The sequence below is a fragment of the Rhinopithecus bieti genome, unplaced genomic scaffold (assembly GCF_001698545.2).
Source record: "Rhinopithecus bieti isolate Rb0 unplaced genomic scaffold, ASM169854v2 scaffold_13348, whole genome shotgun sequence".
Classification (NCBI taxonomy): Eukaryota; Metazoa; Chordata; class Mammalia; order Primates; family Cercopithecidae; genus Rhinopithecus; species Rhinopithecus bieti.
In genome coordinates this window covers 221,752-245,122 of record NW_016808764.1, presented here as the reverse complement: position 1 = coordinate 245,122, position 23,371 = coordinate 221,752, and the positions used below count along the sequence as shown (strand labels likewise).

The 23,371-nt window shown below is 45.5% G+C and overlaps 1 protein-coding gene across 1 annotated transcript in view; it reads right to left on the bottom strand.

Moving 5' to 3' along the window:
• Positions 1–12,544, bottom strand: part of LOC108538805 (guanylate cyclase 2G-like) — a 45,217-nt gene extending 32,673 nt beyond the window's left edge. The window contains 8 exon segments of the mRNA XM_017887101.1: positions 187–347; positions 3,032–3,197; positions 5,221–5,316; positions 5,319–5,408; positions 7,557–7,666; positions 9,678–10,014; positions 12,163–12,193; positions 12,195–12,544. Of these exon segments, the coding sequence (XP_017742590.1) occupies positions 187–347; positions 3,032–3,197; positions 5,221–5,316; positions 5,319–5,408; positions 7,557–7,666; positions 9,678–10,014; positions 12,163–12,193; positions 12,195–12,544 (1,341 nt within the window).
• Positions 12,545–23,371: the final 10,827 nt, after the last annotated feature.

The following is a 23,371-nucleotide window of genomic DNA, read 5'->3' as shown; positions in this document are numbered from 1 at the left end:
TCCTGACCTCGTGATCCGCCCGTCTCGGCCTCCCAAAGTGCTGGGATTACAGGCTTGAGCCACCGCGCCCGGCTATCTTCATGAGTTATAAGAGCACCAGGCTACTTGGGGGATTCTAGGGACTGGATCCCAAACTGGCCTTCCCAGGGCCTTCCTCTTCCTATGTCTCTCTGTAGAGCAATCTACACTTGCAGAAATGTCCTGCCAGTACCTGATTACTTTCTGATAGCTGTCATAATGAAGAAAAGGAAGAAAAAGGGGCCCATCTTCAGACTTCTGTAGGGCATAGACAGAGTAATCGATGTGCCTTTCTCCCTGGGCATCCACAAACACAGGGCTGGTGATTCCTAGAAAGAGAGGAGATTGCACAAGGTCAGGAGAGGGAGAGCAGCATGTGGCTCAAAATGCCAGCCTGCCCCAACTCAAATCAACAGAACCCCCTTCCCCAACAGCCGTTGAAAACCAGACACGGTTTCTGCCTTTTCAGTGAATCTGAGACAGGGTCAACGGGGACCAGCAAAGGGAAAAAGACAGTTGAGAGATGGCATCCTGTTAGGGCTAAAGGGCCACATTGGGCAGGCAGGTGTATTTTCTCAGGCCCACACTGGGGAAGCCTGTTCAGCACTTTAAAAAAAAGTTTGTTTCCAGTTAATCTCACTTAAAACCTCAGATTTATGCTTCCTTTGAACAATCAGATGTGACAACATGTCAGCAGTTGTCTGGGGCCAAGGGACAGCTGCTTCCTTCAGTTCCTCCCATCTTCCTCCCCTGACCCCACCCACCCCACGCCTCCATGCTGCCAGGCCCTGGGGCAGAAGTTTGCAATCTCTGTTCTCATGGCAGCTCCTTCCCTCATGGTCTTGGTGTGAAGGCTTTGCAGGCCCTTTGCAGAGGTTTGGTGCAGACACTCTGCAGGGCCTGCTGTGCTCTTTGTTATTTCTAAGGATGTGCTCTCCTGAAGTAATGCATCAGAGATCGCGGAAGCACAGCTTCACTTGAAGCACAGCTCCTTCACACCCCAAACTAGTACATAGGCTCTGACAAAGGACATATTGCTGATTTTGTCTCACAGGGGACAGGACACAAAATTACCACTGATAAAGCACCTAATAAGTGCCCAGCACTGCCGATGGTGTTGACGTCCCATGTCTAATCCTAATTAACCCTTCAGAGGGGGCACCATCATCTATCTGTTCCCAACAAGCAAAGCTTGGAGGCACAAACTCCTTGAGTCTTCCTGCCAGGGCCAGGAAGAGGCACAGCTGGCACACAAACCCAGGCCTATCGGGCCCCAAGTGCTGTGTTCTTTCCAGCATGCCACACTGCCTTTCTGTGTACATATCCGTGGGCATCCCGAATGTGGGTATTGAGCCCAAGGTTTGCACGGGAAAGGCCAGAGCTCCTGCGACAACCTGGGCCACTGCTTTCAGTGTGCATTGCGTTCACGGAGCCAAAGCCAGTGGGGTTTGGGGGTTCTGCTCCCTAATTTGGCCTCCTAGAGGAGGCCTTCCTTCTGGAATGGTCCAAAAGCCCTGCGGCACTGGCCCATGGAGTGGATGCCACCATGTGGCAGAAATGAACAGAGGAAACAGAGACAAATACTCCAGTTCTGCCAAGGCTAGTCCTGTAGCCCATAAAGGAACAGAAGCCAGTTTGGAGGGGTGAGGAGGACCCTTTGGTCATGAGTCCCTGAAAGGGGTCCACGGGCCCTAGAACCAAAGTGGGATGACTCAGGCTCTTAAAGGGCCTCACTGCTCTTCACACCCTTCCCTCATTCCAGCATGAATAATTTCTAAAACCACAGGAAAGAGGAATTAATTGATCTGGCAGAGAGGATTAAATTGAGAGCAGAAAGAAGGATCCCCCACCTTGTGACCTCTTCCTTTTTTAAGCAAATGCTTTAGGGTCTGAAAGGAAAGAAGAGAGAGAAGTTGGTGAATATTTCCACTTGCAAAAGGTATCAATAGGGTAAATGAGGCCTGCTTCTATGAAATAGAAAAATATAAAATATAAAGTACAAAAATAGGGACCATTTGGCCGGGCACAGCGGCTCACATCTATGATCCCAGCACTTTAAGACACCGAGGTGGGAGGATCCCTTAAGCCCAGGAGTTTAAGACCAACCTGGGTGACAGAGCAAGACACTGTCTCAAAAAGAAAAAAACAGAACCTACTATTTAATGAGCACATACTCTGTGCCAGGTGCATGTCATATTCTCATTATGCCTATGTTACAGGATAGCAAAGAACATGAGCCCCGGAGAAGGCAGGCTTGATTTTGAATCCTGGCTCCACCATCTAATAACTTTGTGACCTTAGACAAGGTACATAACCTCTGTAACCTCGGTTTACTCACCTGAATAATACAGATAGAAACAGGACCTGCCTCATGGGCTGTGTGAGGATTCAGTTAGGTACTACTCAGAAGCTCTTAGCACTTGGGCTAGTGTAAGGTAAGCCCTCCCTAAATGTCGGTTATTATTATTTCTGTATGTGGTAGCAGGTGTTATCCCTGTCTTACAGGTGAGAAAACTAGAACAAGAACGATCAAAGCAGTTGGTCAGCTGAGTGTGATTTGGAAGCAGTTCACTCCCCACCAGGGAGTGAACTCATCCCCACCAGGAAAGCAAGAATGAGACTACAACCCATCTTTAGAAGTCTGTGGCGCCAGGGCCCCCATCACAGAGGCTGCAGATGGGAAGTGACCCCAGGAGACGGCTCTCACATTTCTGAATTTTATTCTTGATGGACTCAGTTTCAATGGAACTGAGGGGGAGAATTCCCAAAAGGGGATAAGGTGCCCAGCAGCCTCCTCTCCTGGTCTGGGCAGGCTCCGGCCAGAAGATGAGTGAACTGTGGGAACTGGGAGGTCTTAATCTCGACTACCCTTACAGAAGGAAGACTGGAATCCCCACAGGAAAGATGAATTCTGGCGTTCAGTGCGAGGCAGGCCCTAAAAGAGGCCTTTAATTACATGCCCAAGATCTCAAAGCCCCCACCGACCGGAGCCGCAGGTCTGAGTTTAGAACACCGCCCAGCAGTAAGCCACCTACCCTGCACGGTGGTCTGACTGGTACCTTCAGAGCGCTGACCAGCTGCCGCCCGTCCTGGAAGTCGCCTCCAGCCTTTACCATCTGCTTCACGGTCTCAGCATAGAGCAGGACGGCGTCGTGAAGGTAGGCAGAGTAAAGGCTCACCTTCAATAAGACAAGCAAAGCAGGGTCTCAAGAGGTTCGTGGCCTCTTGAGTCACCGTCCAGCACTAAGTTAGGAGGATTCTCTGTTCGTCCGGCTGACAGTGGCACACAGTACTTTCTCCCCCATTCCACACTGCAGAGGGCCCAGCACACGCCTGCGCCTGCGCTGTGAAACCCAGACGTCGTGGTCTTCATTTCCCTTCTGAATGCCGCGTTTCCCAATTAGATCTGCTGATCCTTCAGGAACGCCCTTCAGGCCTCAGGTGGGAGGGAGCATGGTTTCAGGGGAAGAGGGTACACGTTGGAACTAGACCAGCTCAGCTCCCTACTGGCTATGGGTAAGTTCCATAACCTCTCTGAATCTCAGCTCACTGCTTTATAAAATGGGAATAGGCCAGGTGCGGTGGCTCACGCCTGTAATCCCAGCACTTTGGGAGGCCAAAGCGGGCGGATCACGAGGTCAGGAGTTTGAGACCAGCGAAACTCCTGACATAGTGAAACCCCATCTTTACTAAAAATACACAAATTAGCTGGGCGTGGTGGCGGGTGCCTGTAATCCCAGCTACTCAGGAGGCTGAGGCAGGAGAATCACTTGAACCCGGGAGGCGGAGGTTGCTGTGAGCCGAGATTGCACCACTGCACTTCAGCCTAGGTGACAGAGTGAGACTCCATCTCAAAAAAAAAAAAAAAAAAAAAAAAAAGGATAAAACCGCTGTTGGGTTGAATGTGACAATAGTTAAATAAGGCATAATAGGTAAACTATCCATTGCAGTCCCTGACCCTTAGTAGGTCTTCAGGACATGATGTCTTCTATTGATCAGTCAAGGAAAATACAAGTGCCTACTAAATGCCAGGCACTATTCTCCCAACAGTACCAGGTACAAAGCTGACACTTAGTAGATTGCTCCTCAAATATTCTTTAATTGGTTATCTTGTCTTGTATGTTGGGATCCAGGATCGGCCCCCTCATTTCGAATCAAACTCCTTGTCATCAGTGGCCTGTGGTCACCTTAGGGCTTCAGCTTGGCCCCATACTGGAAGTAGCTCTAGCTCTGGACAAAGGTCTCTCTTCAAAAAATTCTCTGTGGGAGCCAGACACTGTGCCTCCTCATCACACACATACTGGGATTACCACAGGCAGACCCTCTCCCTCCTGACCATCTTCTCCCTGTTCCAGCCCATCTGTTGGCCCTGACCTGTCCTAGCTCCACATCTGTGACCACTCCATCCTGGGTCTAGGTCCTGGCATCCTCCTGGGGAAGGAAATTGTCATGGTCTGAGTAGCCATTAATATCTGTTCTCGGCCAGGCACAGTGGCTCACGCCTATAATTCTAGCACATTGGGAGGCCAGGGTGGAAGGATTGCTTGAGCCCAGGAGTTCAAGAGCTGCCTCAGCAACCCAGAGAAATCACATCTGTACAAAAAAAAAATTTTTTTTTTAAATTATCAAGGCGTGATGGCATGTGTCTGTATTTCCAGCTACTTGAGAGGCTGAAGTGGGGGGATTGCTGGAGCCCAGGAAGTCGAGGATGTAGTGAGCATGATTGCACCACTGCACTCTAGCCTGGGTGACACAGCAAGACCTTCCCTCAAAAAAGGAAGGTATCTGCTTTGCTAGTTCCATAGACAATGTTACTAAATACACAACACCACAGCCTGGGAGTTAGATGCCATCATGAGTCCTGTTTCACAGATGAAGAGACCAAGGTATAGGGAGGTTAAGCAATTCGCTACAAGGTCCTACAGTTAGCAAATAGCAGCAGTAGGATGGGGGCATAGGCCTCTGGTCCAAAGGCCTTTCACCCAGTGACCTCTGAAGTATAAATTCACAGGAGGAGAGCATCAAACTGCTGTTTATTTTGGGCATGGAAGATGGGGAAGTGCGTGTGTGTGTGCACCTGCATGTGTGTAAGGGAGGTGGGGAGAGATGAGGAGAAATAAGAGGGAGAAATGCAAAAGCCAAATGCAAATATCATCAAAGAAGGGGAGGAGGGAGACTGAGCTGGAAGACCCGGCATCAGACCTGCTCCTCCGAGGAGATGGTGCTGCGGAAAGGCGGCCTCCTCAGTGTTTGGTAGACTTGTTTCCAAAAGCCTGCGTCTCCACGGCCTTCTCCGTAGGAGCTGAGGGCAATGAGAGAAGCACTGACCCATACATCTTTGGAAGGTGCATCATTTTCTGATTTGTCAGTACTTCCTTCCAAAAATGGTCCTAAAAAGTAATGAAATAAATGTTGTTATTTGGTAGGAAATGCCTTGGCAAGGGAACTGTGTGTAACGCAATGTTTAATTTGAACCACTACATTCTAATCCTTGGAAACACAGTGATTCCAGAAGGCCTGCAATACAAGGTCCATGTTCTCTAGCTGGCATATAAGCAGTGGAAGGAAAGCCACAAATAAAAAAGTAAAAATGTACTTGGTGCATACAGCAGCTAAGATGCAGAAAGCTTACCTACTAACAATTATTACAAAACTTAAAAGCTTGAGACTATAGATTCTTGCTTTTTTTTTTTTTTTACTTGTGGCATGTTTTGTTATCATCATTATAATCTATATTATTACTATTATGAATAGTATATACCCACTCATTATATATATGTGTGTGTATATATACATATGTGTTTTGACATCACACACACACACTCACACATAACATATATATATGATGATATCATACCATAATGTTCTGCAGCTTGATTTTTTTCCACCTAAACCTATACTGGGAATACTTTTATAAAATAGATTTATGCTATTCTTTCATGAAGTGGCATGAATTCAATTGCATGGACATTGTTGTATTCTTAGTTCTATTTTCTGCCACTACACACCAGTTGGAACTGGATCATCAAGGTATGGGAGAAGGCAACAGGGGAGTTGAAAAGTTTCCCTGCCAATACTGAATGTGGTCCATCCTCTCCTCTCCTCATCTGCCTGAAGGCAGAGATGAGGGGAAAAGTAAAGAGAAAGGGAAGTGGTCACAATGGAAATCTCAGGTAAGCGAGTATTCTGGAAAGTCTGGCGTGCCTTTAGAATTCCAGCTCACCATCCAAAGAAATCTGAGATGTTTTTGTGCATCTGAAAGACTTCATGATAAAGAAGGAAAAATCTGGGACATTACTACATATCTCCCTTTATTTTCTTCTGTCCTATTGCAGCTTCTTGTGATCATAATTTTAAAAAGCTTGTTTTAGAAAGATAAAACTGCTAGAAAAATAATGCAGTGTGTCCATAGGAAAAGGCAAGTGGCTTTTGTAGATGCCTATTGTGTAAGATGCTTACAAGCACAGACGCAATAGCCCTGTGAGGCAGATACTACTGGCATTATTTCCATGCATCAGTGCACTTGATGAGAGGTGGAAAAGGAGCCCAGACCACCTGGGTTTGAATGCCAGCTCTCCCTCATACTAGTTGGATGGCCTTGGGCAAGTTTTGGCACCTCTCTGAACCTCAGTTTCCTCTCCTGTAAAATGAGGATGATAAAAGTATCTACCCCATAGGGTGGCTGTGAGCTGAAATAAGCTTTACTATATTAAGCACTCACAGTGAGGCCCAGCACTCCATAAACCCTCCAGAAAGCAGAGTTGTGTAGGATGAGCTCAGCGTCTGAAAGGCTCAGTCTGGAATACTAGCTATGCCACTTGGGAGCTCCGAGATCTTAGGTAAGGTACCTTAATTATTTAAGCCTTGGCTTTTCTACCTGTACGTTGGAATGCTAATAATATCTACTTTCCAAGGCTGTTGGAAATACCAAGTACAAAAGGTATAGGTACATAAATAATGCATTTAATAACTGCCTCGCAAAACCATTGAGAATATTAAGTGCAATCATGTGTGTAAACCGTGTAACTCAGTCCTCATAGGAAGCAATTGTATTTTTAGCCATTCTCATCATTACCAAAAGAATCAGACCACCTAAGAATTGCCTCATTGCATCAGTATGTTGGTCTTTCCAGCCCTTTGTTAGAGCTTCAACAGGGACACGGGGAGGTAGCTGTGGAAGAAAAACAAGTGAGAGCCACTTGTGTCTGAGAGTCCCTTGGGAAGGTCTTAGCTACCCGGTAGAAATGACAGTTCTTCCTCAACCGCTGTTGTCTGATACGGAGTACAGAGGACCAGGCCCTCAAGCCAGCCGACCTAGTTCAAGGCCTGGTTCAGCCTTTCACTAGCGGTGCAGAAGAACTCTGGGTAAGTTCTTCCAGCTCCATCTTAGTCTCCTAATTTTAAGATGAGGACGCAAGAGTGCCTACCTCATAGGGTTGTAGTGAGTGCTCAGTGGGCTGATACATCCGGGTCATAGCGGGTACTCCATACTTGCTACCTCTTATTACCGGAGCCATTGAGTGGTCAACGGGACCCACCTCCAACTGCAGCAAAATGATGAAAATGAATTTTCCAGTGTTGAGTCCCAGGTTCTCTGCATCCAGCAGAATAATATTTGCATCCTGTGAGCTGCAGATTAAGATGATAACTATAAGAATGAAAATCAGAGTCAGCCAGTTGCACATGCTCGTGTATGTGTGTGCTCTCACGCATGCTCTCACTCTCTCTAAGTCTAGCCTAAAGCCACTGTAAAAGAGACATGAACTTTTTCTTTCCTTGGGCATGTTTTAGGAAACAGGAATGCCTAAACTAGTCCCTGAGGTTTTACTTCTTTAACCAAGCCTGCAGTGTACAAACTAGCAGCTATAGCACTGAAGTCTTTGCTGCAGCCTCCTCACAATGTACAAGTCAAAAAAGTTTGAGATCACTTCTGTGCTCTAGGTTTTTTCTTCTTTTTGGCTCAAAAATCAGAACAGCAGACCTGGCTTGTGACTTGTCAGCCACACCTCAATTAAGAGGAGTTCACAAAGGACCTAGAATCAAGGGCATTTGGACTTTCTGAGTTGGGCTGGCCGGAGGGCAGAGTAGGCCATGGTACTTTTCTGCCATTTAATCACATCACTGTTCATTTTCAGAATATACAAATGAAGTAGTGGGTTTTATTTTTTATTTATTTATTTTTGAGACAGAGTCTCGCTCTATTGGCCAGGCTGGATGGAGTACAGTGGCATGATCTTGGCTCACTGCAACCTCTGCCTCCTGGGTTCAAGCCATTCTCATGTCTCAGCCTCCAGGATAGCTGGGATTACAGGCGTGTACCACACACCTGGCTAATTTTTGTATTTTTAGTAGAGACAGCATTTCACCATGTTGACCAGGCTGGTCTCCAATTCCTGGCCTCGAGTGATCTGCCCGCCTCAGCCTCCCAAAGTGCTGGGATTACAGGCGTGAGGCACCACACCCGGCTAGTTTATTTTTTAAATGAAGTAAATTATAGTCTATTTATCTGAGCTCCAATGTTGTGTCAGGCACTGTGCTGGGCACAGACATAGCAGTGAACGAGCCATCAGACAGACAGCATACAAGTGAACAAATTAAAGAGATCATTGAAGATTCTAATTAGTGAGGTTGGAAATGGATGCTGTGATGCTAATGGGTGGGGAGGGGAAGCAAGTTCACATCGAGTCATTAGAGAAGGCCTCCCTGAGGAGGTGGGCTCTGGACCTAGTCAGCAATGATGCAGGGATGAGAGGAAGCTACCCTCAAGAAGGTGCTGGGTAGGGTGGAGTGTGACTCAGACCACATAATAATTGCCTCATTGGATCAGTATGTTGGTCTTTCAAGCTCTTTATTAGAGCTTCAGCAGGGACACAGGGAGGTGGCTGTGGAAGAAAAAGAAGTGAGAGCCACTTGTGTCTGAGAGTCCCACATTAGCATCACTGGGTGGAGTGGGTGCAGGTGACACCCTAGGCCAAGGGAGTAGAAAACCCTAAAGTCTCAAGGCTGGAGAGAGTTTATTTGAGGAACAAAAATGAGTCAGTTACTAATTCATGCTAGAAAGTTGAGCCTTATAGATATCACCACAAAAATAATTGCTGTCATATGTTGACCAACTACTTGTCCAGACATGGTGCTAAGCACTTTAGAGGTATAACCTTATTTAATCCTCCCCTTTCTATGACACAGGTAGGATGGTTGTCTCCATTTTATAGATAAGATACTTGAGACACAGAGAGATTAAGGTACTTACCCAAGGAGGACACAGTTTAAAAGTGTCAGAGACTGGATTCAAACCTAGGTCTGTCAGTCTGCAGAGCCCCTACTGTAAACAAATAGTGAACTCCAGGACCCAGCCCACCTGGAAGATGCTTCTAGAACTTACTCTGTGTTTCATAACACTGTAGCATGTGGGATTTTACTTTAGACCAAAAAAACAAAAAACAAACAACAAAAAACAACAACAACAACAAAAAAACCCACATTTTTTTTGTTAGTGATGTCAAGCAATAAAGGAAATTGCTTTTATATATTATTAATTTTGTACCTTGTTTCCAACTGCTTTTACCCTCAGAGAAAAATGAAGAGTTTTTTTTTTTTTTTCAAATAACCTGCTTGTCCCATTTTTCTCTCAAAATAAAAGCAACAGAAGACTTTTCTACTTACCCCTGCAATTGATGATATCCTCCAAAGATGCTCTTGAAGAAAGACTAAACTATTTTTGGTGTATTTCATGCTGGCAGTGATGATAAAATGGGAATTGAGTTCATTCTCTACAACCCTCCACAATTCATCCACTCCATCCCAGGAGGAAGCCCCAGAGTAGCCTCCAAACATCCCAATGTGTTTCCAGCCCAGGTACTGGAGACTTTTCTGGAGCACGTCACCAATGTCTTACTTGGGTGGCACAAGTTTCACACAGGTGTCACACAGCTTTTCGGTTTGTCCAACAAAGTCAAACATGGAGATATTCCACTCAGAGGCCAGCAAACCGATAACCTTGAAAATAACCCAAAGGATGTCTTTGCATAATTGAGTTTATGTACACGCAAACCCCAGTGTAAGACATCTGCATAAACCTCAGATTCTGTGAGTCTATGGGTCATACTGGGCCCTCGCTTTTGTAATGTTGATGACAACGTCAGTCTCAGAGAACAAAGATAACAAAAGCGAGCATTAATTGAGCACTCACTATGTGCTGAGCACTCTAAGAGCTTCCATATATCATTTCAACTTTCACAACATTTCTAGGTGTTATTATTACCCCCTTTTTAAGATAAAACAGGAAGACACAGAGATGTAAGTTACATAGCTAGCAAATAGTGGAGCAGGGTTGGAATTCAGGTAGTATGGTTCCAAGGCCCACACTCATAGTTACTCATCCTCTCATTCTTTCTTAATTTCTCCCTTATTCATTTTTCATTCATTTTAATTAGGGGCCTATCACATACAAAAAACTTTGGAGACCTTGCTCTTGAAGGAGCTCATGGTTTATTACAAGAACCAAGGTATATAAAAAATAGATTTAAAGTGAAATATATTCTTTAAGATGTATAGATAATAGATTTATAGGCATTTAAAGAAGTAAACAATTAGTTTTGATTGGGGAATTAGGGATATGGAGGGCAGAGATGAAGGGATAAAGAAAGGCTCCATGACATTTGGTATTAACTCTTAGGTAGCCTTTGAACAGATAGAAATATGTCAGATGGGGAATTTCAGGAGAGACTGGCTCAAATTTAAATGTAAACTTAGTTCTGCAGCTCCAGCTAATGATAGTTCTACAATATTGTTGAGAGTAAGACCTGTGCTGCTCCTTCCTGTTCACCTTTTGCATCAACACTTTTCATGACACCCAAGGACACCAACAAAGCTCATCCCAACAACCAAACAAATACAGGTCATTCATTTCCCTCATTTTCTTGCTGTAGGTAAGGTAGTCTGCCATACTTGATTCTTTCTCATTTACTTGTATTTTCACTGATTAATTTATTATACACACCAAAGAAAAGCCTACTCAAACAATTGATAGTTTTCTATTTAAAACCAAACATTTGTTTCTTCTTAATTTCCTAAGCCTTGTAGCTTAGGAACATGAGAGTGAACAATAAGAGTCTATATGCAACAGCATTAAATTCAAACAATCAACAAGAGGAGGAAGAGGGTAGGTGAACGAACAATTATTGATCTGAAAGGCTTTCTGGCCAGATATGGTGGCTCACGCCTGTAATCCCAGCACTTTAGGAGACCGAGACCGGTGGATCACCTGAGGTCAGGAGTTTGAGACCAGCCTGGCCAACATGGTGAAACCCTGTCTCTATTAAAAATACAAAAATTAGCTGAGCATGGTGGGGCACTCCTGTAATCCCAGCTACTTGGGAGGCTGAGGTGGGAGAATCACTTAAACTTGGGAGGCAGAAGCTGCAGTCAGCCGAAATCATGCCACTGCACTGCAGCCTGGACAACAGAGCCATACTCCATCTCAAAAAAAAAAAGAGAAAGAAAGAAAGAAGGAAAGAAAGAAGAAAAAGAGGCCTGGCGCGGTGGCTCAAGCCTGTAATCCCTCAGGCTCTTCGGCGAGGCCTGAGCGCCGGCATCACGATGGGTCAAGTGGTCCCTAGAACATGAGATCACAGACCAATCCCTCGGCTCCAGAAGTAAAAAACTCGGGATCACGAGGTCAGGAGATCAAGACCATCCTGGCTAACAGAGTAAAACTCCATCTCTACTAAAAAAATACAAAAAAAACTAGCCGGGCAAGGTGGCGGGCACCTGTAGTCCCAGCTACTTGGGAGGCTGAGGCAGGAGAATGGCGTAAACCCGGGAGGCAGAGCTTGCAGTGAGCTGAGATCCAGCCACTGCACTCCAGCCTGGGCAACAGAGTGAGACTCTGTCTCAACAACAACAACAACAAAAAAAAAAAAAGAAGAGAAAGAAAGAAAGAGAGAAAAGACTTTCTTTAAAGAGAATGTTAACTCTTCTAATTATATAGTTTAATTGTGTCTCAAAAATGGTATTCAAGATCTACACCGTTATGGTTATAATAATGTGACCCTTGCCAGGAGATTATTCAAATCTGTACCATCATCTTGAAGGCCACCCCTTCCAATGGAAACTCAAAGTTTCCAGAGGCTATATATGCTCTACCTCAGTTGCTTCTGGGCATGCTGGTCCAAACGGCAGAAATCTGTTCTCTCTGGACCTGGTTGTTGAAAATAGCAAGAGACTCCTTGGTGCTGCAGGCTGAGTTGGTGTAAGTGAACTCCCAGCTGAAATTTCCAAGGTCCACTAGCTCTGAGTTGACCTTGTCCAAGGCAATCTGGAGGCCTGCACCCAACCTTTGCACGCTGAATGGATGGGAGATGTTCCAGGGTTCCTGGAAGCCTACAGTGAGTTTAGCAGCCTCAAGGCAAGTCACCAGCACACTGGCAAAGAGCATCAGAACTAGTGTTGGGTGGTCAGCCTGGCATTCAATCCCTGAACAGAGCCCAGACTCAACTGGGGCCTCAAGACATGTTTTGAGAGCCATGGATGGCATCTAACACCTGTATCACTGCAGAACTGTGAGAGGCTCAGCCTTCTGATTACTCCTGCCAGGAACTTACATGACAGTGTAGAGTTCCCTGAGGATCACAGCTTGCTTTCTATTCAGTGCCATTAGTTAACCGAAACTCTCCCTTTTCAGAGTCTGTCTTAACACCATCTAGAAGCAGCAACCTTGCAGAAGGAGGCCGAAGCAGCTAGTCAGTAGGATCCTGTAGGATCCAGTGATATCCCTGGCAAACTTCACGTTCCTGGGCAAGTCACATGATCCCTCTGTCCCTCTCCACCAGTAAAATAAGAACCACAGAAACTACTCAAATGGAGTCAGATGGCCCGGGCTGGAATTCTGACTCCATCACACATTAGTTAAGTGACGTAGGACATATTACTTCCCCTTTCTATGCCTTATTCTCCTGCTCTGTAAAACGGGGATAAAACTGTAATGAGGTTTTCCCCTAAGTGATATGGTAAAGACTAAAAGAGATCATACAAGACTAGCCCTTGGCAAAATATCTGGGCAAAGAGAGCCAGTCCATCAATGTTAGATTTGACAATGGTGTTGATGACGACGATGATCCCAGTAATAGTGATAATAATTATCACTTGCTGATTCCATCTTCTAGGACATTTTTATGAAACAAGTAAGCTTATGGCTATAAGGTTTCCTGACAAGTTGGCACAGTCTGTATCCCTCACCCAGGCTTTTAGGGTGCTACAGATTGGTTATTGATACATGAAATACTAACCCTCCCTCTACACAGGTCAGGGCAAGGAGCTGGGGGCAGCTCTTAATTGTCTGAAATATCACAGGGATGACAGGACCCTTGGGAAGCCATTGCTACTCCCAAGTAAGATGGCCCAGCTATTAGCCAGGAAAATCCACATGAGTATAAAGGGTTGAATTCCCACCAACTGTGGGCTTGCTTTCTGATTACTCTGGCAGGGAAGGAGCTGGCATCTCACATTCATCTCAGGATTATGTGAGCACAGTCGACTTGCTATGAGTCTCAAGGCTTGATCTAAGGACCACCTACATCAGTCTCTCCTGATGGTTAGAAATGCAGATTCCAGGGCTTCTCTCTAGACCCTCTGAACCAGAATGTTTTGAGGTTGCTCTGGGAATCCATGTTTAACAGGTCCGCATATATCCCTAAGTAGACTGAAGTATGAGAACCCCTGGCAGTCTGAAGTGAGAAGAGGGAAAGAAGAGCCAATAGCTATTCTCTACTTATCTTCCTTGAGTAGCAAGCCCCCAGGATGGAATTAAGGAGCCTTAGCTTTGGCCTGTCTCAGAGGGTCACTTCTAAACCCATGGATTGGGGGGTTGCTTCTCTCCAAACCACATTCATCATAACTGCTTCTTCCCTGACCTGCAGTTTCTCTCTCTCCTCTGCTTGGACAGCTTGGGGTCAATTTGCAAAATCATCTGAATCCAAAAACTCACTGGAACCATAAGCAAAATCCCATGAATGTTTTTTGGCTCAGACGCTTACCAGTGTACATGACCCTGGACAAGTCAGTTAAATCTGTGCCTCAGTCTCCTGAATATCAAAATGAGCAGAGTAACACCCCTCCTGGAGGGATGTTATAAAGATACTGTGAGATTGTATAATTACTTAGAATGGCACCTCACATTTATTAGGAATCAATAAGGGAATTCTGTTAATAAGTGTGTCATTGCACACGTCACGATCTCAAAACTAGGGCACTGGGAACAATATGTTATCTATGCATTTTGTGTTCCCTCCCCCCTTCCATATGTATCCTTTCTTTGATTTGTATTCCCACACTGGGTAATTTCTGATTCTTTGTGTTTACAGATTGCCTTTGTCCTGAGAACCTTTGAGCCAGGTGACTGTGTGTGTCCTTTTTGGAGCCTAACATCAGCACAGTGTTAGGCCTCTAGGCATGCAAATTAATAGCAATCATAATAAGTACAAGGATTTTGTATTCTTTTTTTTTTTTTTTTTGAGACGGAGTCTCCCTCTGTCCCCAGGCTGGAGTGCAGTGGCGCGATCTCGGCTCACTGCAAGCTCTGCCTCCCGGGTTCACGCCATTCTCCTGCCTCAGCCTCCTGAGTAGCTGGGACTACAGGCTCCTGCCATCAAGCCCGGCTAATTTTTTTGTATTTTTAGTAGAGACGGGGTTTCACCGTGTTAGCCAGGTTGGTCTTGATCTCCTGACCTTGTGATCCGCCCGCCTCGGCCTCCCAAAGTGCTGGGGATTACAGGCGTGAGCCACCGTGCCCGGCCTAGGATTTTGTATTCTTAAATGCTTACAAGTGAGCATGGTCAAAACCAGAAGAAAATACCAATGGTGTTCAGTGTTGTTGTGAGTTTGAGAAACAGACATACACTGGCCGGTAGGAATGTTCATTAACAGCAGTTCTTCAATGTGCACCAAACTTTAAGAATGTGTGCATATTGGACTCAAAATTCTAATTTGAGGGATTTATTACAAATAAATAAAATAATATGATCAGATTTAACGAGTGTGATTTCTAACAGTCAAAATTTAGACACAGCTTCAATGTCCAACAGAGGGACCAGGATGAATAACACGTAGTGAATTCACATGACTGAGTGGCATGCAATCACTAAAAATAATATTTTATATATATATTCTCTTAGAAAGATAACCACAGTGTACTGCTAACTGATGAAGCGCATCATACAACAATATATATTAGTATTCCATTTTGTTTTTTTTTTTTCAAAAGGAAAGATTACATACAACAAACGATTAAACGTGGCTCGCTCTGTGTGACAGAAATTATGGGTGGTTTGTCCTTGCTTTGTTTATATTAATTTTCATTTTTTGTCTTAATGTCTTTGCAATAAGAAAGGAAAGTGAATATTTTAATTAAAAATAAACCCTACAGAATTGTACTTCTGGAGGATCAACACAGAAGGTGAAATTCAGCTGCCTTAAACCCTCAGGTCAGGAGCACCCCACACTTACAGACACCTGGCTTACCTCTGTAGGCCCTAATTATTCTCTGCTGAGCTCAGCCCCTTCCCTTTCTCCATTGCCCTCAGAGACAGAGATGCAGTGGTCCAGGTAATGGCCATTATGAGCTGGAAAATCATTGCTGTAGTTACTAGCCCAATTCGTGTGATACCTTTGATTGGCGGGAATGGAAAGCCTGAGGTTAAAACCAAGTTGGGGGGCCGTGGGTGTTGTAAGGACTGTGGCTGCTGGAGGGGGCACACTGTCCTCTACTTTGCTTCCCAGCCCTCCTTCCTTCTAGGGATTCTTAGGCCTAGAAGTTACCCGTATGATCGGGAGAGGCCACGTTATTTCATCGAATGATGCTTTGGAACAGAAGTAGTCTGTGCTTGGCCAGCAGAGGTTCAAAGTGCAGCCCCCTCTGCCTGGAGTAACTCTTTAATTCCTTGCTACTTTATCCCATCTCTGCTTCCTGAACAGACTGTTACTGAGGGAGGGTTCTTTCTGCCTGATTTGTGGCTTCCTCAATAGCGACCAGCCTAGTCCATAAACCAGATGCAAGGACAGCTGTTCAGCGTCCGAGATCAGATAAGATGAGCTGTATCCAGGATGGTGGGTTTTAGTAAAACCTCTAGCAACTTTCTAGCTGCCCTTCCTCCAGCTCCCCCTTTCTCCCTGCCTCACTTCAATTTCTGACTCAGTGGCCTGATCAAGTTTAGGTGAAAAGTAAAGGTTTGGCATGTTTGGGCTCTACTTCTCCCCAGGAAAAGGTGAGAGGCAAAAGGTGCTTGACCTAAGTGGAATGCAATGCAGTGAGCCTGTGATCATGTTGGGGGAGAGGCAAAGGGAGCCCCTACTGGTGTGTTCCTGGAAAAGGCTTCAGCAAATCCATAAGACTACCTGAGCCTCAGTTTCCTTATCTGTGAAATGAGAAAAAGGCAGAGGGCAGCGAGCTCTGACCTTACCAGCCTCCTGCTCTAAGATACTAGGCATCTGGTGAATTCCCAATGAATGGAAGACAGTAGTCCTGGGGGCCCTGCTGGGTGATGACAGCAAGTTTCTCTTCAGTTCGGGCTTACAGGTTCCTAACGGGAACATTCCTGAAGGTAGAGCACACCGTGTACTCACTATTCCAGAAATAAGAGCAAGTAAACATGGCTGTAACCTGTCGGGGTGTGAACTGCAAACTTCCCCTGTGTTCTCAGCTCTTACAAACAGCTGTGGTGCCGGTTCTGAAGATACAGCTTCCACTAAGCAAAAGTTTGAGGAGCCAGAGGAAAGCAGAATTAAGATCAAACTGGAAGATCGTGGCTCTTAAGGCTGCAACAAAACAAAATCCCCGGGATGCAAATCCTGTTAGTAATCACGCACACAGGCACCCACGACTCCCACAAGGCTGAGGATGAGGTGCGGCCTCGGCTGACTGACAAGAACGCTCTGGTCTTGTTTCTGAAAACGTTTATGCCAAGAGAAGAAAATTCCTCCCTCCTGGAAGCCCTACCTGTCTTCGTGTGCTTCAATCGTCTGCTATTTATCCTGTGTGGCTGAAATAGACTTTCTCATGACCATGTCCTAAAGGAATGAGTCTTTGACACCTGAGCAAACTTGGGGCTTTAAGAAATACTTTAAACAACCAAGCGTTCTCCCAGATATCATTGTAATCTCAGGGGAAGAAGCTAGTCTGGCCTAAAGGCCAGATTTCTGAATATTTATTTCACAGTCTCTGTTCCTACTATTTCATAGTCTCTGCTCCTCCTCCTGCCCCCATTATGCCTTGGTATGAAGAGCAAAAACTTTCAGAGGTTGTGAGGAGGAGAAGCAACCACCTGCTCCAGGTACTCGGTATTCAGAGATACGGAATGACTAACAGTGATGTCATTAATTCCAAAGTCACTTTCCATAAAATTTTAGGTTTGCCAAGACAGCTTTGCTGTCATAGTGTTCCAAACACTGAGCAAATACAGAATGTGTCCTGGCCGGGAGCGGTGGCTCACACCTGTAATCCCAGCACTTTGGGAAGCTGAGGTGGGCAGATCACCTGAGGTCAGGAGTTCGAGTCCAGCTTGGTCAACATGGTGAAACCCATCTCTTACTAAAACACAAAAATTAGCCAGGCTAGTGGCAGATGCCCTGTAATTCCCCAGGCTTACTCGGGAGGGACTTGAGGGCAGAAGAATCCTTGGAACCCGAGATGGCGAGGTTGCAGCGGAGGCAGAGATCGTGGCCCTGCCCCACTCCAGCCCCTGGTCCCAACAGAAGCCCAAGACTCTTCTCAAAAAAAAAAAAAGAAAAAAAAAAAAAAGAATATGTACTAATCCATCTTTCTCTGGTGATGACACACTCTCGACCCATAGAATGTTTCTCCATCTGTGCAAATTGGCCACCTGTGTGGCACTGGGTTTGGCATCTGGCAGCTTATTTCTGGTAGATAACCATCCATCTAAAGTGACGCAGGATGTCCCTGACTCCTCTGCCCTCTCCAGTTTCTTGTCTGGAGAAACCAGGAGCCCTCTCACTTCCTGGAATTTCCTCTCTACTCCTGGTAAAGGCTCTTGAGCCAAACACGTGGTGTGGCTCTCCCTAGGCTGTGAGCCCAGGGAAGGAAAGCTTGTAAAGCAGAGGATAATATCCTTAAAGGCTTGAAGAGGAGGGAGGTGCTGACCTCCCCCCAGAGTACTGGTATTCCTATCTACGGCACAGGAACCCTGGCTTCTCCCGCCACCTTCCTGTAGAAGGCAGTGTCACAGAATGGCTGTGAGCATAGGTTTTGGAATGAGAAAAGCTGGCATGGGCAAGTTATGTATTATCTGAACCCAGTTTCCTCATTTGTAATTACTCTGACAACCTTATGCAAGGATTAAATGAAGTAGTAAATGTAAAATACACAGCATAGTGCCTGGCATGTAACAACAGCCAGTACGTGGTAGCAGTTTTAAAATAAGGATCTATTGCTCCAGGCAAAAGATCATAAAATCTGTTGGATGGATTCTATGTTGACCCAAAGGAACAAATTGCTGCTGCAGAAACCAGAGGAACTGATAAAAGATGTTGCTGGGACAGGTTTCTGAAGATGTCTGGATTTATCTTTGCTAATGTATACATGCACATACATAGTTTTCAAGCATGACATGGGATGATGAAGCTCTGGCTGGTTATTAGTGGGGAAAAAAGTTCTCCCAGAACAATTACAACATGTTCACTGCTGCTGCTGGGTAACACTACCTTTTGCTTATATCCTGTAGGTATTAAGTAAAAGGGCCTTTAGTTTCTTTTTCTTTTTTATTGGACTGAGTCTCACTCTGTCAACCAGGCTGGAGTGCGGTGGCGTGATCTTGGCTCACTGCAACCTCCACCTTCCAGGTTCAAGCTATTCTCATGCCTCAGGCCAGGTTGGTCTCAAACTCCCGACCTCAAGCGACCCATCCACCTTGGCCTCCCAAGGTGCTGTGATTACAGGCATGAGTCAACAAGCCCGGCCAAGGCCTTTAGTTTCTAAATCAGCACTGTCCAAAAAAATAACATGAGCAACATATATTATTTAAGATTTTCTAGCAGACACATTAAAAAAAGAGTAAAAAGAGCAGTTAAGATTACTTATCAAGAGTATCCAAAATATTATAATTTCAATACATAATCAATATTTTAAACATTGAGATTTTATGTTATTTTCTGTATACCACATCTGGAAAATTTGGTGTGTGTTTTATACTTAAACACATCTCAATTTAGATTTGCCTCATTTCAACTGCTCAGTAGCCACGTGTAGTTAGTGGTTACAGTATTGAACAGTAAATCTTCACTCTGAGCGACCCTGCAAGACAGTGATGTTTCCTCTGGGGTGTTGAAGGTTTTGGGAATTTCAACTTGACACCTCTCTCAGTGGCCTCAATTCTGTCCCTCTGATTCTTTAGTGCTCTTTGGAAGCTCTTGCTGATAAAGGAACAAGCTGCCTATATCATGACTGTGAATAATATTTACTCAACATACTTAAAGGCTGAGATGGGGCCGAACATGGTGTCTCACACCCATAATCCCAGCACTTTGGGAGACCGAGGTGGGCAGATCACCTGAGGTCAGGAGTTTGAGACTGGCCTGGCCAACATGGTGAACCCCTTCGCTACTAAAAATACAAAAATTAGCCTGATGTGGTGGCGGGCACCTGTAATCTCAGCTACTTGGGAGGCTGAGGTGGGAGAGTCACTTGGACCTGGAAGGCAGAGGTTGCAGTGAGCCGAGATCACACCACTGCGCTCCAGCCTGGGCAACAGGGCAAGACTCCACCTCAGGGGGAAAAAAAAAAAAAGGCTGAGATGGAGCCGTTCATAAGCACATCCTGAGGGTTGAGGGGATCAGTGTCTATTGGCCCTTCCATGTGTCATGTATCTTGCCTCACCCATTGGACAGCTGAAATCTAAGGCTGAAAGGCAATTTGCTTTGTGTGTGTGGTTCAGGAAAGGGGAGGGGTGCCTGGGGTTGAGGGAGCTTTTCATTGTAATCTGGGCAAACACCATTCTTGTCAGCCAAGTGCTCACACTTGGGTAACACTTCCTTCCCACAAAGAATAAGCACGTGTTCTCAAGAGCATGCATGCTCAAGCGATTGCTATTAGCAGCTACAGTTAAGAGAAAGAGTTGCTGCCATTGCCAAGCTGTGGGGTCAACTTCTTCCTCATGCCCTGTGAAGTACCCATGGTGCAGGGTTCACCGCAGGGCCCAGAACGGAGCTGTGAGCCCTTGCTGCATAGCAGACGGCTAAGAAGAAAGAGCTAGGGGGTCGCACAGCTGGGACGCGTGGAGCATTGGCCCCTCCAGTGGAGTGAAGCAAGGCTCTGAGTTGGTAATGGGCTCTGCAGCAGGCAGAATGTCCAGGTTGCTAGGGAGCCCTTCTCAAGGGGGAAGGTAGCTGTTGCCCCACCCTTGGCATCAGGTCCACATGTCTAGTATTGGGTCTGGCTTCCTGTAGGGCAATGGATCTTAGTTTTCTTTGAGAGACCAGTAAAAATTCCCAAAAGAAACGCACATATAAACACACCAGTTTGCTAGGGGATCTTGGAAGAGATGGTATGCAGTCACAGATATGTGCTTGGGCTCTGAACTCAAGACTACCTGAGCTCAAAATCTGACTCTGATACTCAGCCAACTGTTAGCTGTGTACCTTGGACAAGTTTCTTGGACTCTCTTAGACTTTTCTCTCCTTCTAAATAGCAATAAAAACTTACGTAGGGCTGCTGTGTGATTAAATGAGATAGTACAGACAAAGCTCTTAAATGCAGTGTTACCACCACGCGGTAGGAGCTCAGTCATGTTCACCATCATGAAGGCCTTCAGAGAGGATCTGGCATGAAAGCCTTGGATCACTGCCCTGTAAGTTGTACTTTGAGTGTCATTAGCCTTTTGAAATAGCAGATAACCAGGGAAAGGGCGGACATGAAATTCCATGGCTGATTATGACACCCTCGTTATGAGGTAAGGGACTTCGCTCCTTCCTTCTCATATCTCAGTACAAGGATAAACTTCAGAGTCAACTCTGCCATGTGGGATGCTAAAGGTCAGTGTAACACAGCTCTGTTTTTGCCCACTCCATGCCATCACAACCTCTGCCCTGCTGTTCAGCTAACTCTAGGAAGGGACATCTCCCCGCTTTCTTTGTGATCCATCATTGTGAAATTTACAAGAATAGATCTAGCCCATAGCTCTAGGTCTTTGCTTCTCTTGCCTGTTGAATCATGTTGTTTGCCTGGAAAAGATTTGACGTAGGGGTCAAAACAGCCTAAGATCCTTCCTAAATAAGTGTTTCCCATGCTTTACATGTCTCAGCTACTGCAGACATCATGTGCTTCCCCTTTTCTCTCTGAGTCTCACATTTCTTCTTTGCCTTCACCAAAAATGCTTATGGTAAGCATTATTTTGTGACTGTTCCATCATCTTAATCCAATGAAATGTTCTAAAACAAAAGATCTAGAGGTTTAAGATGAATCTTCTAGATTCTGAGGTCAGAAGTTATATTAAAAGGAGAAATTTGGGGCCCGGCATGGTGGCTTACATCTGTAATCCTAGCACTTTGGGAGGCCGAGGCATGTGGATCACTTGAAGTCAGGAGTTCAAGACCAGCCTGGCCAACATGGTGAAACCCTGTCTCTACTAAAAGTGCAACAGCAAAACAAAATTAGCTGGGTGTGATGGCAGGTGCCTATAATCCCAGCTACTCGAGAGGCTGAGGTAGGAGAATTGCTTGAACTCAGGAAGCAGAGGTTGCAGTGAGCCAAGATTGTGTCACTGTACTCCAGCCTGGGCAACAGAGCAAGACCCTGTCACACACACACACACACACACAAAAAAAAAAAAAGACTTCATTAGGTTCAGTGGTCTCTGGAATCTGGACATATTTGCTAAGACCTTTAAATAACATTTGGTTGCCCTGCCTGACTCCTCTCTACCTGCTGTGAAATCTGCTTTGCAACCAGCTGTGCTTCCTAAAGAAAGGCAGATTTTCAGAGACAAGCTGCAAATCACTTGGCTTTGCAAAATTGCCTGAAAGTATTAAAAAATAACACTTGGCCCCACCAGCACCATCATCACTCTTACCAAGCTATAGGATCTCGAAAAGGGTTGTCATTTCTCTGAGCTTCTATTTTCTTGTCTGTACAAATCATAACTAACTTCCGAGTATATTGTGAGGATCAAATGAAGTGTTTGTCACAGGACCTGGCTCCCCGCAGCCACTGGAAATTTGGATGTTGAAAGTATTGTTCCCACTCAGACCTCACAGGTTTGCTAAGAGGCAAGCTAGAAGCATTTTATAAACTGGGAGGAGCTATGTGAATGCATGATGGCACTATGTAAAGTTAGTCTGCTTATATTGTCTGTCTTTCTCCGCTTTCTGAAACATGGGGTGCTGGGTGCGGTGGCTCACGCCTGTAATCCCAACACTTTGGGAAGCCAAGTCAGGCGGATCACTTGAGGTCAGGAGTTCAAGACCAGCCTGGCCAACGTGGTGAAATTCCATCTCTACTAAAATACAAAAAAAATAAAAAAATAAAAAAATTTAGCCAGGCATGGTGGCAGGTGCCTATAATCCCAGCTACTCGAAAGGCTGAGGTAGAAGAATAGCTTAAACCCGGGAGGCAAAGGTGGCAGTGAGCCAAGATTGTGCCACTGCATTGTAGCCTGGGCAACAGAGTGAGACTTCATCTCAAAATAAAGTAAAATAAAATAAAGGGAAAGCCTGGTTTCTGTTTCTGAAGAGCTGCCAGCCTCTGCCATTAAAGGTAAAATGGCTGTTTCCAGGGTGTGTTACAAAACTCTAGAATGTTAGACTCTAGTATTCTAGAACAACATTGTGTAGTACATGTGTGGTTGGGAACAAGATGGGAGGGTATACAAACAGTTCCCAGCAGCGTGGTTGTGAGTATGCCAGCGTTGTAACGGGAGTGTATACAAACGGTTCCCAGCAGCGTGGTTGTGAGTATGTCAGCGTTGTAGCGGGAGTGTATACAAACGGTTCCCAGCAGTGTGGTTGTGAGTATGTCAGCGTTGTAGTGGGAGTGTGTACAAACGGTTCCCAGCAGCATGGTTGTGAGTATGTCAGTGTTGTATTGGGAGTGTGTACAAACGGTTCCCAGCAGCGTAGTTGTAAGTATGTCAGCGTTGTATTGGGAGTGTATACAAATGGTTCCCAGCAGTGTGGTTGTGAGTATGTCAGCGTTGTAGCGGGAGTGTATACAAACGGTTCCCAGCAGTGTGGTTGTGAGTATGTCAGTGTTGTAGCGGGAGTGTATACAGTTCCCAGCAGCGTGGTTGTGAGTCAGTCAGCATTGTAGCGGGAGTGTGTACAAACAGTTCCCAGCAGCGTGGTTGTGAGTATG